The 21,078-nt window shown below is 38.6% G+C and overlaps 2 protein-coding genes and 1 long non-coding RNA gene across 12 annotated transcripts in view; 2 read left to right on the forward strand and 1 right to left on the reverse strand.

The window, feature by feature from the left end:
- The first annotated feature begins 4,777 nt into the window (after nucleotides 1-4,777).
- Nucleotides 4,778-9,072, forward strand: LOC136344357 (uncharacterized). 10 transcript variants are annotated; one of them, XM_066291732.1, is made up of 15 exons: nucleotides 4,780-5,154; nucleotides 5,430-5,488; nucleotides 6,070-6,173; nucleotides 6,226-6,294; nucleotides 6,350-6,439; nucleotides 6,488-6,658; nucleotides 6,720-6,830; nucleotides 6,912-6,971; nucleotides 7,034-7,177; nucleotides 7,247-7,300; nucleotides 7,355-7,432; nucleotides 7,486-7,572; nucleotides 7,669-7,728; nucleotides 7,783-7,860; nucleotides 7,916-9,072. In XM_066291732.1, exons 1-15 carry the CDS (start codon nucleotides 5,137-5,139, stop codon nucleotides 8,077-8,079), a joined length of 1,347 nt encoding a protein of 448 aa, XP_066147829.1. In that variant the 5' UTR covers nucleotides 4,780-5,136; the 3' UTR covers nucleotides 8,080-9,072. The 10 variants fall into 10 exon arrangements, with proteins under 10 accessions (XP_066147823.1, XP_066147829.1, XP_066147828.1 ...); XM_066291731.1 differs by having other exon boundaries at nucleotides 4,781-5,154; nucleotides 6,720-6,797; nucleotides 6,879-6,971; nucleotides 7,916-9,071; XM_066291733.1 differs by having other exon boundaries at nucleotides 4,785-5,154; nucleotides 6,488-6,652; nucleotides 6,780-6,797; nucleotides 6,879-6,971; nucleotides 7,916-9,070.
- Nucleotides 6,222-21,078, reverse strand: part of LOC136344361 (uncharacterized) — a 29,176-nt gene continuing 14,319 nt past the window's right edge. Inside the window, exon 3 of the long non-coding RNA XR_010732949.1 lies at nucleotides 6,222-6,318. This is a non-coding gene — a long non-coding RNA (uncharacterized lncRNA). The remainder of the gene's footprint in view (nucleotides 6,319-21,078) is intronic.
- LOC136344360 (uncharacterized) lies at nucleotides 10,246-12,074 on the forward strand. Its single transcript, XM_066291738.1, has 3 exons — nucleotides 10,246-10,553; nucleotides 10,640-10,704; nucleotides 11,577-12,074. The coding sequence occupies exons 1-3, from the start codon at nucleotides 10,539-10,541 to the stop codon at nucleotides 11,881-11,883; spliced, it is 387 nt and encodes a 128-aa protein (XP_066147835.1). The 5' UTR covers nucleotides 10,246-10,538; the 3' UTR covers nucleotides 11,884-12,074.

Raw genomic sequence — 21,078 nt, forward strand, 5'->3', positions numbered from 1 at the left:
CGTATGTGCAACACCGTATGATTATCCGATTGAGCACTCTGTATCAACAGCAACCATTTCGATGTATTCTACTATGTAATTTGAAATCCTGTTAATAACAATTGATTTATTGCTTGGCGGAGTAAAAGTACTACATAACGGCGAAAGTAATAGAAAGCAATGCAAATTCCTGGTTTGCATAGTGCTTGTTGTCATCAGAACTAATAACACTAATACGGATAACAGTTATTATAAGTTAAGTGCTTCCATTTTAGGCACCTCCATGGTGACTTCTTAAGCAGCTCTTTCGAATCTCAGTTTGCTGCTAGCAGCAAACTCGAAAAAAAATTTTTGCGGGCTCAACCACTGGGACTTTAGTTATCTTAAGAGATACGTGATGGTCAAATAATTCACAGGGTGTTCTATATGAAAGAGTAAAGTTTTTGGGTCACGAAAAATTTGTAAATTTTAAATTTCGAAATCACGACTTCCTGAAGGTTTGTCAACCAATTGCTCAAATGTTAATGGAGAATCTTGCAACAAAATATAGTTAGAAATATTCAATAACAGTTACTTATAACAACTGCAAACAAACATACCAACAAAACGAGTTCACATTATATCTCGTACTGATAATTTTTTTCGTGAGTACCAAGGAACCTATAATTGAATCTGTTAGAGTCGTTCTTACTGAAACATGAGGAAACTGATTTTTTCCTGTCCGCCGAGCCAAGCCCACACATTAATACGAATAATCTTAAATTTTAATGAAATAGGAGGAAAATTAGTGGGCAATAATGAAATTTAAATTTCAAATTTCTCGTTTTTGATCGGAACAGAAGTTATACCGAAAAGTACAGTTTGGTTCGATCAGGTTTGTTGAGAGTCCGACGAATGTTCCGCATTACGGTTTTGAATCAATTTATAGTGCCGTAAGTGAGTTTTAACGGTGGTTTCTCTTCTCTGGACGTGTATACGGACATATATAATAAGAGGAAATTGTTTGCACTTTAGGGCATTATCATCGGATTTAAACCAACCTTCTTGCAATAATTTGAATTGAACAGGACATCGACCTATTCGATCCCCACTCTTTATTAGAATTTGATCCTTATTGCTTGTAATACATGCTAAGCATCAAATACATTCTGTAAATGATACACATTTAATTTTTTGAAGATCCGTTTTCAAAATTCGCATATAAAGACCATAGCGCCCTCTTTTATTGGCTCGAAAAAGCGCAACACACGTACCTACTGTGTGCTGTCTGCTTCTGTAGTGGTTAAAGCAGGACGCGGCGTGCATCGCAACACCAAAAGATGGCAGCACACAAATTATTCTACGATGGGAGTCTCTGGACGCAAGGCAAGTTCATAATTTTAAAAATGAGTTACTGTAATTCAATGATAACTTGTTTGTCAAACTTCTTTATTAAAGTTGCTATGTAGGCTGCAGGGATTAACGAATATAATCAAAATGGAATTTGAAGCCTCATTCTTTTGAAGTTGTTCGTTGCAATTCTCTTTTGAAGGGATTCAATCTTACAGGACCCTCCACTTGTTTGTTCCTTTTCCTTATATATTCCCTCCATTCCTTTTTTCCCTCCCTTTTCCTTATGTCTTTAATTTTTTTATATTTCGTGTTTCCTCTTTTTTGATGTTATCGATGGTTATTCGTCGATTTAACTTAATTCAATTTGTGATGTGCCATATACTTTTTAGTTTTTAACTATTACACTTAATTCACGTGTTCGATTGCTCGAACTAGTTTGCCTTTGGTGTAGTGGTAACAAACTCGTCTTCGTGAGATGCCGTAAGGCACTTAAGAGTAGGAATTCAATAGCAAAACCTTAAACAAATGAGAGGCCATCGACTCACGCAATCACTTTCATTCATTTTAGGTTGCCACTCTTAATATTCTCTTAGTGTAGTTTACCTAGGTACACAACGTTGTAGCTATCGGGCTTTTGTTAACGTATTATTATTGCAAGAAAGAGAAACTAATGCCGCCTTTTTAACTTTACTCCTTACGATTAAAGTCTGACCATAGAGCGCATAACAAAAAGGAGAAAGGAGGGTTCCTCGCTTCACGAGCAACAAGAAAATGCAAATTAAGCAGGAAACTATGTACATCTCGTGAACTTTGACATTTTTCCATCATTTTGCTTCCCCCATTACAAAAAAAATTAATAATTTATCGCTTAGATGCTGCTAAAGTACGAGATTTATTGGCTCCACCATTTCAAGTGATAGTGAAAGGAACGAAATGTACTTTCCTCTTCACTCGGGAATATGTCACGACCGCTATACTTGATGATGGTGTATTATATTGGTGATGCAATGGGCTTTTTGTGATGGTAGTCTTGATGTAGTATCTCTTCCGGATGCCGTGAGAACACCATTAACATTTGGCATCATTTACGGTCAATTTTAGCATTGATCAATAATTTTTTGTTCAATATTATCTTCAAGTGAATGACCCCATATTTGATCTTCATGATGCAACTAAATGGTGGTATTATGGTTACGGAATACGTGAAAGAGCCGCTCTTCAGGGAGCAATATCCCTGTCTTCGTGACTATGGGGATTCGCGCACTTTCACTATTTTGAAGATTGTAGTGTTGAGTTTTAATTACCCACTATGATTTGGTGTATCGTCGTATGTCTTGTTCACAATATGTGCTTAGTCATATGTACCAGATATAATTGAAGTTTCCTATAGCTTGGGGCTTCGTTCTTAAAGGAATCAAACAGCGGGAATTCCTATAGACCTCCAAAAATTTTTTGATATTGTGAATATTGGTAATTGTTCTGTGTGAAGGTCGGGTTCAGGCTATTCACTAACATCCAGGGTGCACTGTGGATTAAAATCGAGCCGCCTGAGCTTAAAGGGAATCATGTCAAAAACTCTCTTTAAAAAGCTTTGATTGAAAACGTGATCTTAAATTCTTCTATGTTACCCGGAAACTCTCCCAGATGCGAATAAATATTTCGATAGGAAGAATTACTCTGATGGATGAGACCTCGAAAAACCAAATATGTGCGGGGCTCTAAATGGAAAAGTGGAGTTTTAGCGTCGCCAAATTAACAGGAAAACATTTTTCGGTCAAAGGAGGGTTTTTAACATTTAAGAAGTTGAAAAAGCAGCAGTGCGAATCCTCATTTTGTGACTAAATTCAAATTTCACGAAACAAATTTCTTTCTCTCTATAATCGAATACGTGAGACTTCCTGTGTGTAGTCCCATCATTGTTTACCAGCAAGTGCTTCTTCCCATTGCATTAAAGAGAAGCGCTAATGCATTCAAACAAGACTATGCAATAACGGTTATTACATTTACGAAAAAGCCTTTTACGGCTTACTTTTACTTTTCCTCTTCGCACACAGTGTGCCGTTAAGCTTCTCTTCCGTGGCTTATTGACACACTGCGACCGAATTTAAATCATTGCTAATTATCACCTTTAAGCGAATATTTACGCATGGCAAGAGGCGGAATGTAAACCGAAATTATGCGTTATTAGGCCATCAAAGCTGTTCCCTGAATTAACACTTTCTTCCACAACGGCAGGATGGTCAAAACAAATCCCAACTACCATACTTCCTAATGACTTGCACTGCCTGAAGACGTGCAATTGATAAAACCATTTCTCCATAAAGTTTGGGCCATTGAAGAAATGTCAATTTGGCCGGACTTTCCTAGGAAGATTTGTGGTTATACATTTCGATGCAACCGGCACAGTGGGTGGTAAATAATACGTAATGGGATATGAATGCTAATGAATAGTGTATGGTGAGTTTATTGAAGATGTGAAGAAAGTAAATTTGAGGAGAGAAAACGCAGAAAACGCGATACGTGTGTAATTGATTGAATACAAAAAAAACACACTCAATTACGCTGAATTTAACAATTTGTGAAAAACGACATGCGATGGATTATGGTTCAGATAAGGGCTGTGAAAGTGGCAAGCTACTGAATGCGGCCCACATCTGACAAGTCACAACTGTCATTTTGCAGAAAATTTTTCGGAGTAGCGTCACTAGAGGCAGACATTTTGAATTAAAAAAAAATTCAACATTTTTACGAAAATTATATCCTAAATTAGGCCGCCATCAACTAAGCACAAATGTCCGCCGACCACCGAATTACAGCCCCATTCATCACCTTTAACTCACATGTATAATATACATGTATCGATACAAGGATATAAGGGCGCAAATGATAAGTTGCGCATTTTCGTCCTTTAATTAATTGAAGTTCTTGCGCCGTTGAATCGTGGTTCACAATAATAAGCTCTTCTGGAGAGTAAACGAGCAAAAGGCGTTTAATGTACGGTACCTCATCAGGAAACTGACAGGCAGTCAGATTACTTCGAGGCACAGGAAGTTTGTCAGCATGACTGTCAACTTGACAATTAATAAAAACAACTGAGATCCACACCGTTGCCATCACCCCTCAATAATTAAAACTGATTTTTGGGTAAAGTATCGGCGATTGTTTGTGTTAATCACGTGCATGTTAACCTTGGAAGAAAGCATTATTTCCTGCTTCGCAGGACACGCCAAAGCCAATGTTGCCTTTACTGTTTCTGCACTAAAGTAAATTATGGAGTTTTCTATCATCCTTTCACTCTCTAACATAATCTCAGCATAAGGCTCTGGGTCAGTGTCACTAGCGCTGTTGCCGCATTGTTCCTGTTTATTTTCAGGGTACTAGGGAAAATACTTTGAAATCACCAGAGATTAAAGAGAAATTATGAATCGTGGGGTTGCTAAGATCAATGCCTACAGAATCTCTGAAAAACATGTAAAGTAGATACGAGTGCTAACTTAAGATCGCACTTGAACTCAAGATAAATGTGTACAACGAGCATTGTACACATTTCAATAGGATTTTTTAGCACATCGCTTTAACTATCGTTTTTCAAATACGACGCGACTATGTCCACTCTAGACTGGAGATTTGGCAACACCTGTGCTAAGGCAAGAAAGCGCGCTTTTGGCGGGCACATCTGCATCCCCCCATTCCCCAAGTCTATGACGAGTTATACGCAGTGTTCCCGTAAGTTTGGACACCTGTATAAATCTGAGGTGCGTTTGTTCGGACGGCGCATTCACGATTTAGCAAAAACGTGGCGTGCGCCAGAGTCATATACGCATTATGACATCAAAGTTTCTTGTAAGTAAAAAAAAAACATTTAAATATAAAATTTAAAAAATATATTTAATTAATGCTTGTATTTGTGTGGAGGTGGAGCGATTTGTTAGTTTTACGTTAAATTGAGCTAATATTTTAGGGATTATTGAGCCCTTCAAAGGGACGTCGGATAAACGTTGGACCAATAAGTAATTAAAAAGTATTGTGGCATAGTTACAAATGAGAATAATGTTTTTCTTTTTATCAACATTTCTGATTCACGCTGTATATTAATTGTTATTTTTTTTTCTTTATAGGGCGCGCTGCTGGTTGTAGTTTTGTTGGCATACAGTGAGGCGACATTTCAAAAGGAACAGTAAGTATTCAAGCCATCAGGTGTATATTCAATATTGTTACATACGTGCAAATATTGAATTTCTAATAAATTTCAGTAAGCGAAAAATGTCAGCGAAATCACCAATTATTATTGGACAAAATCACTTGTCTGCAATTTGTTACATCTCTCTACATATATCTTAATACCTGTCAAGGTAATTAAAAAGAAAGTTTCCATTAGATCTGTCTTGTCAAGTAGTTTTCAGTCCCTGAGCATTTCTCACGCTTTGGATCTGTTTCCTGTATATTTACTCGAAGCACGACCATAAATGCAGCGATAATTAAACAGAGATATTAAGCAAGTTTCTCTTAAGTCAATCACAAGTAAGCACATTGCCCTTGAAGATGGGTGTGACGAGGTCGAAACTCTCTCAATATTAACCCGGCAACACTTAACATTTGGCCTAAAGCTAAATAAATTCTCCACCCAAAATCACTATAAAACACCACGCATATTTCAAGCTGCATTAACTGATCTCGAGCTAACTCTATCTGGATCATTTAATAAGTTCTTATCGATACCAACAACTAGAGGTTACGGAAATCTTGTTTTCCCTGCAGTGTTCACATAAAAATTCATGTGCCCGAACCTGAACACCAGCACGGAGGGGGCGGTTACGGTGGAGGAGGTGGACATGACGATCATGGAGGCGGCGGATTTGGAGGTAAATTTTCATCGCACCAATATAAAAAAATAATCAGTTTATTCTTTTTAAGGTGGTTTCGGAGGCGGCTTTGGTGATCACCATGGAGGCGGCGGAGGTGGTGGTGGCTATGGCGGAGGAGGTATTAAATCTCTCCAACAATTCTCTAAAAAGATACAACAAAAAAACGTTTGCAGGTGGATTTGGGGGCGGTCATGGAGGCGGCGGTGGCCATGGAGGTGGCTCCGCTTCATATATGATCGCGATAAAAGAACATCATGGAGGCGGTGGCGGATATGGAGGAGGAGGAGGTGGTGGTCATGGAGGAGGAGGAGGTGATTATGGAGGAGGAGGAGGTGGTCATGGAGGAGGATATGGAGGTGGACATGGAGGAGGATTTGGAGGAGGCGGAGGTTACGGAGGAGGAGGCGGTCATGGCGGTGGTGGCGGCCATGATGCCGTTAAAATAATTCACTTACATGGTGGAGACCCTTTGCCAAGTGGAGGTAAAAACATTTTAGTTTTTCGTGATATAAGAAATCGGGCGAGCAAAATATGGTTTTTCAGGAGGCGGAGGTTACGGAGGCGGCATCGGAGGAGGTCATGATGATCACGGTGGTGGCGGAGGTGGATATGGAGGAGGCGGTGGTTTCGGAGGAGGCGGTGGTTTCGGAGGAGGTCATGATGATCACGGTGGTGGCGGAGGTGGATATGGAGGAGGCGGAGGTGGATATGGAGGAGGCGGTGGTTTCGGAGGAGGTCATGATGATCACGGTGGTGGCGGAGGTGGATATGGAGGAGGCGGTGGTTTCGGAGGAGGTATGGAGAAAGCAAAATTTTCATTCGGAAAATCCTAAACTCCACGTGTAATTTGTTTTTAGGCAGTGGATTCGGAGGTAGTTTTGATGATCACCACGGAGGAGGGGGAGGAGGAGGAGGAGGAGGAGGAGGATTTGGAGGTGGTGGCTACGATGACCATCATGGTGGAGGAGGAGGCTATGGCGGCGGTGGAGGGTTTGGAGGAGGTAATAAATTTTGAAAAGCAACGTAATTTGTAGTTTTATTTAAAAAAAATGACAACTTTTTAATCGCAGGTGGAGGATTTGGAGGCGGCGGTGGCCATGACGATCATGGAGGCGGCGGCGGTGGTAAGTTCTTCTATTCTTTATTTAAAAATCACTTACAAAAAAATACGATTTAAGGGGGAGGATTTGGAGGACATGATGACCACCTTGGTGGTGGAGGAGGAGGTTACGGAGGCGGCGGTGGATTTGGAGGAGGTAAATTATCGCAATATAATTTTTATTCGCCTTTACTTTCTCAATATTTGTAGGTGGAGGATTTGGAGGAGGCCACGATGACCACCATGGCGGTGGAGGAGGCGGATACGGAGGAGGTGGAGGAGGAGGCTATGGAGGTGGTGGCTACGGAGGCGGTGGTGGTTATGGCGGAGGTAATATTTCCGTTCTGTTATTCCAAAGGTTGTCTTTAAATGTACAAATAATTCTAGGCGGAGGATTTGGAGGTGGCCACGATGATCACGGTGGAGGAGGTGGTGGTGGAGGTTTTGGAGGCGGTAAGTGTGTATTTTCAATTACTAATAGAAATTTCAAGAAAAGCATAATTGAAGGTGGAGGATTCGGAGGCGGCCACGATGATCACCACGGCGGTGGAGGAGGCTACGGCGGAGGCGGTGGATTTGGCGGTAGTAAATTAATTAATAATTAATAAAAACAGGTTTTTGTAAATCAGCACATACTTAGGTGGAGGATTCGGAGGCGGTCACGATGATCATCATGGAGGAGGAGGAGGAGGGGGATACGGAGGAGGAGGCGGATATGGAGGAGGTGGTGGATACGGAGGAGGTGGAGGCGGACATGGAGGAGGAGGCGGCAGTGGTCATGGAGGAGGATGGGATAAGAAATAAGACGATTCTCGAATTCCGAAACCAATTCTACTTCAAACCAGGATTAAATTACATGACCTTTCTCTTCTTTTAACTTCATGTTTTAGCCACAAACTTCCAAAATTGTTCTATTGCATAATCTTTCGATTCACGTTTTAAATTGATTTATATTACTGTATGAATAGAAGTAATGTTTCTTCTCTTTGCTCATTTGTGATGTGTTGTGTGAGGCATGCATTTGATATTCTCATCAGTCTGTCAACAGACAAAATATTCAAAATTCTAGAACATGTTATTGCATGCCTCATCTTCAAGTGAAGGTGCTGTAAATACCGTGTTGTTAACGTTTATTATTGTTAATTGTAAATATATTGTTTTTAGGTTACTTTTAAGTTTACTATATTAAACAGTTGAACAAAAAACTTATGCATGTAATGTTTTGATGTTTTTATTTGGTTTAACAACATTTTTTGCATGAACGTAACATTCCTAGATACATTCGAAGCCACCTTCAAGTCGCAGTATACAGTTTGGTTCTAGATTAGACGTTAAGCAATAAAGGTTGAGGTATATTATAGGCAGTGATATGCAGTGAATGATGGGGCCCTTTTACTAGAGAAAACATTTTCAATTCTACGTTCAGTAACAGATTCAAATTGAGGTGGAACCATTCGTAAGCAGAGCTCAACTGCAAAACTATTATTCACCATCGTATCAAGAACTATGACTTCATTATTTTTTTAACTAACCATTAGTAACCTACGGCAACTGATTGAAAACACAGATTCTGATATTAAAATTACAAATTATTGTTTGAAAAACTAAAAACTAATCCCTATCTTTTTACTGAAAAGATTCTTTAAAAGACAACTTAATAAATAAATAATACGCCACGATCATCAATCACCGCATTTCTGGTGGCTTTGAAACGCATACGCGGCGTGAAATAAGTCGTGCGTGTTCGAAACAATTAAATATATGCAGTGGCACGAACCCTAGTCAGTGGCGCAGTTATCCAATTAAGTCTTATGATAATGTTATAAAACAAATGTGGGATCACATTGCTGTGCAGCAATATGTTTTGGAATACGACTTCAGATACAAGTTGTGGTAGAGTTTAAATGATTAAAATATCGCTTTAAAATGATCAAAACCTCAGAAAAATGGGCAACGAACGCGCTCCGGTAGATGGCGTCACCGGCCTTGTTCATGTCTCTGCTATTACTACGTAAAATTTAAAACTCACTACTGAGTCGAGAAATTTTTAAAGAATTTAATTTATTATCAATCATTCCCCGCTTATTCATAACTGTTTTTGTGTTTTTTTTTTATGGGTAGAATCCTTCCATTTCTTCTGTATTTGATTTTTTTTTTTGGAATAAAATTGTGCTAATGCTTCAATTTCTATTACCGACAATGCGCTTAACCAACCTACTATAACCAAACTGCCGCAAGTAAATATCTCAGAATCCATACCAAATTTCCTCATACCCTCACATAACGCAAAGCTCATTACAAGAGAAGCCTTCTGGGAAATTTTCACATTACGTAAAATTACCGGACATTTCCTATTTGAGGAAACCATCACATTCTTGTGGTTTTCGCTTTCGACTAGCAATCCTTTTACAATACATTCTCGAGTTCAGTCAAATTTATTAGAAACTCACTTGAAATAAACGATCCTATTTATCAAAATATTAGAGAAACAATGCATATTGAATTATCGAATTTATGGATACTGAAAGGAGCGATTATTGTATTATCCAAATTCAAATAATCGTCGCTTGAGTGAGTCACAAATCTTTAAAGCCACAATAAACTCTTAGAGGTTTTGCTGCGTTCGGCAACACCGCCTTCTCGAGCTAGATACCGTTCGACCCACCGTCCTACGCCCTTCGAATACCCCAAAAAGCAAATACTAGATGCCATGTTGCCGTTTACGTGACTTCAGCTGGCATGACAATTTTGCTTTAATTGTGCATAAATTAACTGAATATATGTACCAAGTTGTTAAACAATTTCTGTCTTATTACATTAAATATGTATAGAAGAAAGTCTTAAACCGTCACACAATTGGAGTGCAAAATGGGGGGGTTTAAACGCTTTCAGAATACACACTCACATGTGATATTTAAATTCCAAGATTAACGCGCTCTTGACATCCAAATTGCGAAACGGCGAAAAAATGCGTGTCTTCGTCCCATTATTCCGACACAATCAGGGCGTTACGAAAAGTAAAATTTTTACATACTAGTGAAATAATAGTGCGGCAATTGATACTGTATACCGGAAACGGGAGGCTTGTTATTTGTTCTCGTCGAATTATTATAGTCAGCCCCACTATAGAGTTTAGTTCCGAATTCGCATGTATATAGGAAAGTGTTGCAAGAAACGGGTCTCGAGAATATTGAGAGAAATCGTCGGTGACGGTTTCCTGAACTTGTGCCTTTTCAAGGATCTCATTGTAGTCATCCATCGTGATGACGCTTATCAGAGTACGTATTCACCATTCTTCTCGTCGAACATCTGTTACGGGTCACTTGCATTACGCAAAAAGTTTTACTAATTTTTTCTCTTTTAGGACTTGATTTTGGCTACTGTTCTATTCGCATTTGCCCAATCGCTTCCAGGAGGTTCATACCATCAGTAAGTACGCACATAACAATTCTAATCGATCCATAAATTTAATCAATTTAATTCGTTCACAACAAATTGAGGATCAATATATTGCAACCTCTGAAATATCGCCATATTAACATTCGAATCTGCCATGTTGACATTTCGATCTGTCATATTGACATAGAGCGTCACCGCGCCATTTTTATTCTCCCTCGGTCCGACTCAGTTTTTAATCAGCGGATCTCAAAATTTTTGTGTAATTTAAATTTTTTGTAGGTACCTACCTGCAGTACCTACTGAGTGTCCATGTAACTTTCAAAGTATCAGTTTCTGGAGAAGCAGACTTTACGTTCTTTATTGCGATTTCAATGCTTAAAATTAACTAATTCCAATGCCATTCACCAGACTAGAGAGCCAATTACTACCATGCAGCTAATCGATCACTTAGAGTTAAGCAGTATTTAAATCAGCGAAAAGCCATCATCGGCGCTTGCCAGATGGCGTGAATCTCTTCTGTTTAAAAGTTCGCTGTTAATTTAACCACAAGGGTTTCGTGAACATTGTGTAATATGTCAGAACTTTCCCCTAAAGAAAGTTCTTGATCAAGTTTAAGTACAAGCGTAAAAATGCTAATGGCTTCCGGAATGTACTTGAATTTTTGAAATAATCCATATAATAATTCATAGAGAATTTTATTAATACGCAAATTGGCTGTAATAAGCATTGTTTAAGTTTTATGTCTTCGGGTAACACTTCATTACATCACAAATTAAACTCTCTCCGTGATTAATGAGTATTGCGACTGGCTGCAGACGTGCTTGCACGCGGCGCAAAAATCCAGTTTATACGCATTTCCTCGTATCAACACTCACATTAATTATTAACGGCCGCTTTCACAGTGTCCATCACCGCATCCACGTGCCCCAAAAAATCAAAACGATCTACCACACGAAGATCATCAAAGTGCCTGAACACCACCATCACTTCCACGAGAAAGAGAAGATCATTATCGAGAAAGAGCCGCCGAAGATTGAGCATCATCCCATTATAATCAAGGAGAAGCTGCATCATCACGACGATTTGTCGGAGTTCGGGAGTTCGGACTTCTACAAGAGGAAGAGGAACGCGCCTTTGCACGAGCACAAGAGCAAAGTGAAGAAGAGGAGAGTGCTGCCGCACCGCAGCTACGAGTACCACAAGCACTAGGATTGTTTATTACGTGTTTTGTTTTAATTTATCAAGTTAAAGTGAATGTAAGGAGGATGCAATATACTGTATGAAAACAAGCGTGACAAGTAGCTAAATGTTGTCCGCTAAGCAAGGGCCTCTCACTTTAGATTGAATGTATAAGGTAGATGTCAAACGAAATATGACGCATTTCTCATCAATCTGGTACTGAATGAATTGATTTATTACGACCACCACCCCGAACCAAAAGCCGCTTTACAAGAATCAAAAACAACCTGAGGAGGTGTTAGTAGTAAGCGCGTTCCGCTAGGTGGCGCCACCACTCTGGTCCATGCCCCTCCTAGACTACCGTAGCGTTTTTGACTTTGGTCAATCACGCATCATTCAACGGCCGATTCACTTGTCGTCGAACAACGGTTAGTGATGCACGTTGCGTCTTGCGCAAAACTGCCCTGACTTCTAGTTACGGAACCCCAGATGGTCCACGTGTGAACAAATAAGGTTGACGATAGTTACCGAAAATCGAAACGTCGAATCTCATTTGATATCTGCAAGGTGTAGGAGAGGCAAAGCTACCCCAATGTAGTGTCGATCGTTTTGAATTATCTCGTCAAATGACCTGAGGAAAAAATAAAGACTTTTTCGAAAATTCTAGTTTTTTCGAAGACCCGCGAAAGTCGAAGACATTTTCCAAATTTTAAAACAAGTTCCTGAATTTGCGCAACTTCGCTTTAATTTGGTCGATCTCGGATCATTTACGATTACCGATGGTTGAGATCCAGAAATGGTATTCTGTCCGCTGTCGAAACGTGCAGCCACATTCCCACGTGTTTTTTTAAAGCCAAATTTGGGATTTCCCTTTCTGTAATACCCACTGAAATGTCTGTCGACACGAGATCATCGTCGCTTAATTCACATTGGGATTGCTTTAATTTTTGACGTTTGCACTACTGGACCAATGGAAGGACTTTTGGGACCGTTACCACCAATAATTTCGCTCTCACTTTCAGTGATTATATGTATATATACGCTTTCTATCAATAAAATTAGATATTTATACTTAATTAAATTGTATATGAACGCGCATAACATGCGCCCGCAGCAGTTGAACAGCATAAACTCTTCACAGTAAACATTTAATTTACAATATCGATGGACATAAAGAAATTGTTTACAATTTCCTCTAATAGGCATAAATCTTGTTATACAATCATTTTCAAGGTGTTTACGCGCCCACAATATAGAGGAATCGTGCCGATCTGCAACTCGTCTTCGTTGCACAACGAGTCACGAGTAGAAGGTGCGCAACGATTTCTGCGTACTTCAGATTAGATTAAATTACATTACTTTGTGATTTTTCCTGTATATTCTGGATCACATGCAGTTGCGTCACACATGAGGAAAAGCCCGCGGACCTTTACCCACGCGTGAAGAAAGTGCATTTTACGATATGTAACAAAAACTGGTGCACAAATGTTACATAAAGCACGTAATTTTTTATTATACCCGATTTGGTCAGACGCACGTAATCGACCACGAGCAGAAACTGGTTCAAGATTTCGTTTCAAGTTTGCTGCCGTTAAGTGTGCATTTCTCTTATTTGCCTTCCGGCAGAGACATTGAGACTGAAGTAAATCATTTAAGGTCGCCGATAAAAATGGTCTTTGAGGCATCCCTGACTCTGGATCGGAACTGGAATAAACTCGATAAATGAAAACTATTTGTGCCTGAAAAATGAATTTCAAGTATTATGCACGAATAAGGTGTCATCACCTAGAACTGACCCCAAAAACCGCTACACAACGCTTAATCAAAATGCACGACCAACCGGCTTAATGAGCGCCAATTAGGCCACAAGAGTGGTGGTTCCGTGATTGGACTGTCAACCGAACCTTCCTTCGGTCGAAAAACAATTTTTTGATGGGGGAGGTTTCAAAAGGAATTTTCGTTTTTACGTAACGCCTTGGTGGAACCCGAGCGGACTCCTTGACCGGTGCGTAGAGGGGGCTCTGAACCACTTGTGTCGTTCAGGTATAAAATAAGTAATTTTGATATGGTGCAGTATTACTTTGTTTTCGGTGTTTTAGTGACCTGCTTTGTAGGATTATCATCGAAATGATCTCCCTTAGAGCTGTCGTAAGTATTGACTTTAATTTTAGGTTCAGGCTAAGTATCTTATTTAGGACTCCTAAAGCAGATATTGCTGCTCAGAGTTTTTTGGACACCCGCTCCCAGTTTTTAGGACTATGTGACAATCAATCGTAACACTACTAATCTCTGAACTCTTTTTGAGTCTTCGCAGTGTTCAATTAAAGTTTTTTACATGGGCCTAATGTTTCTTGTGCCATTTGTATGTTTTGATCGATCTTTTGTTCTCCTCTTTAACCTTCAACGTTTCTCAATGACTTGCATTAAGGTTCCTCGGCCTGACTTAAGACAAACTTAAACTTTAGCTAAGTAGTATGTAGATAATTGATGAAATTGCAGCAAGCAAAGATGTCAGTCAAAATCTATATATGGGATAGATGAATAAGAAGCTGCTTTATTCTTGGACAGACAGTCAAATCATTTTATATAGATGGATAATTGCGTCTGCATAGTCAGTGCCCTTTCTCCAGCTAAATTAGATTTATTTTATTTTTCGAATCAAGTTTAATCAGAGATAAGACACTGAAGAATTAGACGCAATTACGCACCTGCAGAAGAGGATTTCACAGCAACAGATGGACAAGTTTTTTACCCATGTTTTTCATATATCGATTTTGACGGACATTTCAAAACTAGATCTCTTCTTTGTTCAAATTTGCATTAAACCGTGAAAACCTTAACGATTCCAACCGTCTCTCCTTGGAGCCCTTCATGACAAAATTGACATGAAAAAAATTATCAACGCACAACTGAAACCCTAAAAATTCTTAATTGAGACACCCGTAGATATATAAGTTTCCCTACATTCGTTAGAACTAATTATTGATTTGTAAAATTAATTAGCGACACACTGGACTACATCGATGTTATGTAAATGAAAACTTCTTGTGTGCCGATTCGGTTATTACCATCTTTATATGGTAAATGACATAATAATATTATATATATATAATGTGATATAAAGGCCCTTACGGCATTTGAAATGTGAAAGCGACGTTACTATGGAAATGTAAACTGTCCCATATCCTTATATATTAACAATTCTTTGAAATCCCGCGTAAAATATATATTATATTTACATTTACATGTGTACAACGTAAACAATGCAGATACATTTTAGGTCGTGATGCTTAGTGTCATCTTGGGTTTCGCCTGTGCTGCTCCAGGCTGGGGATCTTCACAGTAAGTCAAAATGCTTTCATTTACGATAACTGCTCTAATTGTGAACTTAGTAAGCATGTAAAGATCATTGTGCCTTCTCATTACCACACGGAGCACGTGCACCATCACCACGTCGAAAAGATACATGTCCCAGTGCACGTACCAGTGCCAGTGGTGAAGAAGGTGTTTATCCCAATTGAGACCCATCACGAGCCTATTATTGAGCATCACGGGCATCACGACGCCTGGCAGGGAGGCTGGTGGTAATCCGACCATTAAGAACATTTTTCCTCCTACGACTAGTGTAAAAATAGACAGGTATAATAGGACTAAACTAAGTATTCTTGAATTCTTAGCAACATAAGGATTTTTTTTTTTAAGTAAATCGTCGGGAAACACACGTGACACAATGACCAATGGAAAGTGCAAGATGTCTCTGGTTCGACGCCCAGCTGCTAAGTCTCTGTAGTTCCACTTGCGTTATTTTAATATGCTTTTAAGTAGTTATCATTGTTGTTATTTGTACATAATATATTTTAAAAATACGTTTATGCAGAAAGTTATGGTTTTTGAATATGACTTTGGTATCCACATTATTTCCAGCATTTGTCTCTAACGACATAAGTGAGTCAGATCTCTTTAAAGATACACGAGTAGCACGTAACTTTATTCCCTTTAAATGTCATAGAAAAGTACTTAAATCTGTTGAGTACCGAGCAGAACTCTCCATTCGCCAAATTATCAAGATTTTAATAATCTTTTTTATTAACAAGTTTAGACAAGAAATCAGTTTTAAACATAACATCGAGTTTAGCTGTGCTAATTTAAGACACAAAAACACATAAAATTACTATTTTGGTTTTATCTACTTGTGCAACAAGATAAGCTAAAAATTTAGTCCTCTTTGGATCATCCACGAAAATGATATATTTACTCGCTCATTACGTTATTGATAGTAAGATATTTTCTTGGGAAATCCTTACGTCGTAATTAGAAAACAATTAAGGCAATTTGGACATGAAATATTTCCACCTTCACCATTCCTTAGTAGACTTATAACAACAACGGTGCTGTGCAGTAGAAATATTATTCACCAAATTGTCAAGAATATGAAAATGATAAAAATTAACAATTCTAGCTAAAAAAATCAGTTTTAAGTATAAGATTAAGCTTGGTCCAATTATTCTAGAAACAAAACTGCGTAAAACCTTCATTTTGATTTTGTCTAATTGCACAAGAAATGCTAAAAAAATAGTATTCCTTAGATCAAGCGCCAAAAAAAGATATGTAATCCCCGAGAGCCCTGAGTCATAATCGGAAGACGACAATTGCGGCAATTTGGGTGCGAAATATTTCAATTTCGCTTGCGAAAGTTGAGTAAAAAGTCATAATTTTTCGCCAAACGGAACTGAAGAATTTGAACATTGCATTTCAAAGTTATTGTGCGTGCGAGACGATTGCGACTGTTTTACACTCTGATAATTAGGATTATCATTATTCATTCACAGTCGGGTTATTCTCTTTTTGTCACATTGCGTTATTCCTTCCGGATTGCTATTCATTTGCCTCTAATTGTCATCGGGGAATCGATAATCGGGTATTTTTATAAAATTATTGAATGTATACGCCCTGAAGGGACGTCTTCGAATTGCATGGAAGTAGTTAGAAGCTTCAGTGCTTTCTACTTTAGGATGATTGAACTGTTTGGACTGACTCTTTCAGATGGATGTATTGAACATTATCGGCCATCTCATTTCTCATTACACTTTCAATCCATCGATCCTATAAACGCACCAGACGTACAAATTGGGTAATCTGAAATTCGATTTGCACACCCATTATCAGAATTACGCAATGAATTGACTGAAAATACACGAGATTGGCTTCTTGTAACGAGTCAATGTATAGCCATACCATCATCCCACTATAAATTTCACTTTCCTTTGGGATAAAGAAACCGGTGGTTTGCGGAAATCCGTTTTCGAGATATCGGCCATTGTTCAACATCTGCGCGTTGTGTAGGACTTTTTGCTTTATGTTTTTGGCCTCAAGTGATATTGAGAAACGCATTATATTTGTTTATTTTAGTTCCACAACTCATTTATTGTGTAAAAAATGTAAGCAAAATAAAATAATCTCGTATAAAACAAAGGATAAGACGTTGCATCCTTTCTCTTTCAAATTGCTCGTCGCTGTTTGACCTTTCGGGGCATCTTTCGTGAGTACCAAAGTACCATCCAAATCACATTATTAAACCGAAATTAGCCGGGTGAAAGTGGTTGATGCTTATGGCCTTGCTTGCACCCACTTAATGATGTCGGACAAATATGGATTTTTTGTTGCAAAATCGAGTACGTTTGGTGCTTTGGAGAAATTTTTTTTTAAATATCAAATCAACACTTCGAAATGACAGTTAAAAAATATTTATTTCTCTCTCACACATCGTGAAACGTCACACTTGAATAACACAGGTTTCACTGGTCGGCCATTTTATTACCCTTAGGGAGGGCTCGGCAAATGTCACTTCCATCAAACGGGGATCGCTCCAAAGGTACTGACATTCGCTTTGACATGCTCGTCAGCTGATATGCTACAGTGGTGGCAAATCCCAAATTCAACAGACAAAAACATTTTTTTATAAGTTACAAAAAGCGATCTCATCGTTTCAAATCGAAAAATAATTCTTTATATAACGAATTCAAAAGAAGGGCAACGCATTAAAATCTAATCAAAATACTCGTTAATAAAATTTACGATTAGAGACTGAAGCACGTTCCGATTACAGCTTGAAATAATACGTAGCTATTGCGAGCCTAATTTAACAATCTATTAGATAATATTAACAGCGGATTGCGAAGGCGCCGTTTAGACTGTTCTTTTATGTTAATGCTTAGCGCCACTCAGTGGCATGACATCATTGGCAATATCTTTGATTCAATAAGAAAACAAAAATCCTCCCATAAATGAGAGAAGTTCCGGCGTTGTTGTTAATTAATGGCAATGAAAGCGATAAATGCGTGCCGCATTTTTGTTGTCTTTTGGCATTGTTTTCCATCGAAATTTAGAGGGTCGATATGAGTGTGAAAAGTCGAAAAAACGTCAGCGAACAACTGTTATGGATTTTTTCAAAAGGATTTTCAAATATTGACTTTGGACATTCTCAGTTTGGTGCGAACTGTCGCGTTTGAACAGAGCTTTAAATCAACAATTTGCGTACTTCACTTAGCATTAGAGGTGCCGGGGCCACTTCACCTTTTCGCCTGGACATGTGCAACTGCACTACGGTAGTAAGTGAGAAATTTTTTATGGACAAAACAAGTTATCCCCTGGAATAGAAGAAAAATCCCAGTACTGCGTTCTCTTACACAACCTCTAGTCTCGCTCATTGGATAATAAAACTTACGTACGATTTTTTTTGTGAAACGTTTGATAATGTTAAACGCGCATCTACCCATCAACCTTCCATGTTGCGTCATTGAACAACATAACGCACTCTCTTGAAGAAAGCGCAAGTCATCTATAGACACCAAAAGTCGACCTACATGGGTTACCAAATGAATTCATGTAAGGAGCAACCTACATCTTGCGGAAGAAAGTGATTTTGAATATTATTGCCCGTATTTTTCGACATTTTCACTTGGACGCCAAGGAAGGGTGTGATTTTCTCCCTCGCACTTAATTCTACGTATGTAGCCATTATATCATTATTGTTTCCATTAATCCGACAACATTCCAATCATTGCATCATCGACTAATTAATAATGAGACAGATTTGATGTAAATATAATTTATCGACAGGGATCTACTTTAAGAGAGAAATTTCAGGGAGTGACCAAAGATGTTATATGGCACTCGCCCACTTCTACTTTCCGAGATTGGTGCATAACACCGCTTTTGTGACATTAAAAATTCGTTACGTTATTTTGTAGGAAATGTACCTGCTCATAGCAAATATCATGCGACTAAAATACCAGATTATTAAGGTACTATAACGACGTCTGTGTAGTATTTGGAGAAATTGCAGGATGATACTTTTCGCAATAATACTTTTCCGATGGTATGGCTCGCGACCCCATTATGCAGATTAGTCAGTGAAAGGATTCAAACAGTGCCATATGAGGTACCTGGCTGTAAAGTCAATTATATTTAGCAGGTAGTTGGGTTATGTATGTGCGCGTATTTCCGGTTTTTAAATTAAGAGCGATTAGATCATATTCGCTCTTACCTTTAATGGTTTCTAATCTTAAATTTCAATACGCTTCGATGGTCGCAGTAGGACGGTCCAGACCAACAGAGAAACTGTCGATGAGGCGACTAGTCTGGATGCAGCCTTAGCAACATATTACTAGTTTGAGATAGTTGCTGTCGCATAAAATCTGAGACACTCGGTGCAGCAGAGTGTACGCTAATGAGGTAATTCAGAGTCGTTGCTCGATGTTTCTACAACATCCCAATAAAAAATATTCGTGTTTTTGATGGGGCCACATACATACTGGCCAAATTTGAATATTGTGCTTTGAAGGTCGTTTTGTTAAATAATTTAAAGGAAAAATGTCAACATTGCAAAAGATAAAGCTCGCGTCTTACGACAATTTCAAGGAATTTAATTGAGCAAAAATCACAATCCTCAGCAATACCATTTTACGTGTGTGGCATTAAATGCCTAGATTATACACGTATTACAGTCACTATTGCAGCGGCAAAAATGTGGCTCAATTTACTCGATGCCTGCATCCCAGTAAACATAACAACAATGAATCGCTCGGAGCCGTTTTTATTCAATTTATTTATGATTTGATTAATGGATTATGGGAACTTTTTCACACAATCATCAAACCGTTGCGCCTCAAAGAAAGCGGCAATCAAGGGAAAATGAAATCTTTTTCTTCGTGATGTACAGAATTCTTTCCGGTTTCTCATCACAACAAGCGAAAAGGCTAATTAGCAGTTGTTTATGCGTAACTCCATCAAGTTGTGAGGTTGCGTAAAAACCCATATTGGTTGCTTCAATTTAGTGGGAAGAGATCTTAAAAATCCATTATATAGATGTTGTTCCAAGCGCAATACTTGCAAGTGTAGAAGAAAGATAACCGTAGCGATTTATTAAATCCACTATTTTACTTGAATTTCGTCTTTCAATCCAATATCCCACTTGTCATCAAAATTCCTCGTGTCTTAAATGAAATCCACGCAATAGAATTATGCGATTTGCAATTTTTATGATACTTAAATACGACAGACCAGGTAAAATCTTAATTTGTGTATGACATTCATATTCAAATCAAATTGGGTTTAACGTTGTGTAGAAACTGAAGTTACGGAACGTACGATTCATCAGTGAAAGCAATCACGAGGTTGAAAAAAAATCACATGAAAACCATTTGGTTGATTTGACGAATATTTAAAATGAATACCAGGAACTATGGGAGGAACACGAAGAATTCTCTTGGTGCAAAGTGGGTTTGGTCAATTAAAAATCATCATTTTCAACCACTCAATGCACATCTGCAGCTAATTACGCCTGGGTCGCTCTATTCCAACGAGCGCACGAAGCAATAAAGGATAGCGATACGATCCAGAACAATGGCGCGTCGAAAACAAACTAATTCGGCAGTTGCATTTCGCACAGCGGGACCCATTGCCAATGTCAATGGACAAAATCGGAAGCAATATGTGCACATACTAAAAATAAGAATTCAACAAATAAAGGCCGACAAATTTTATATTTTCTACTGCAGAGCCGTTTGTGGTAGGTCGTCTCGAAGGTAATTGCGCGAAGCGTTGTTATCCATCGTAAATCATTCTCTAGTGTCGCAACTGCTGATGATGACTACCGCAAAATTCGATTACCCACTTAAGTAGTTATGAAATGTGATCTAACAGTTCGCTGGGACGTGTGAAGAG

Source organism: Euwallacea fornicatus, chromosome 17 (assembly GCF_040115645.1).
Source record: "Euwallacea fornicatus isolate EFF26 chromosome 17, ASM4011564v1, whole genome shotgun sequence".
Taxonomy (NCBI): domain Eukaryota; kingdom Metazoa; phylum Arthropoda; class Insecta; order Coleoptera; family Curculionidae; genus Euwallacea; species Euwallacea fornicatus.

Excerpts from the sequence above, each read along its gene's own strand:
- LOC136344357 (XM_066291726.1), top strand. Across the intron at positions 6,174-6,225 it reads TGGAGGCGGCGGATTTGGAG|GTGGTTTCGGAGGCGGCTTT; the intron begins GTAAATTTTCAT and ends ATTCTTTTTAAG. Across the intron at positions 6,659-6,719 it reads AGACCCTTTGCCAAGTGGAG|GAGGCGGAGGTTACGGAGGC; the intron begins GTAAAAACATTT and ends ATGGTTTTTCAG.
- LOC136344360 (XM_066291738.1), top strand. Across the intron at positions 10,705-11,576 it reads CCAGGAGGTTCATACCATCA|TGTCCATCACCGCATCCACG; the intron begins GTAAGTACGCAC and ends CCGCTTTCACAG.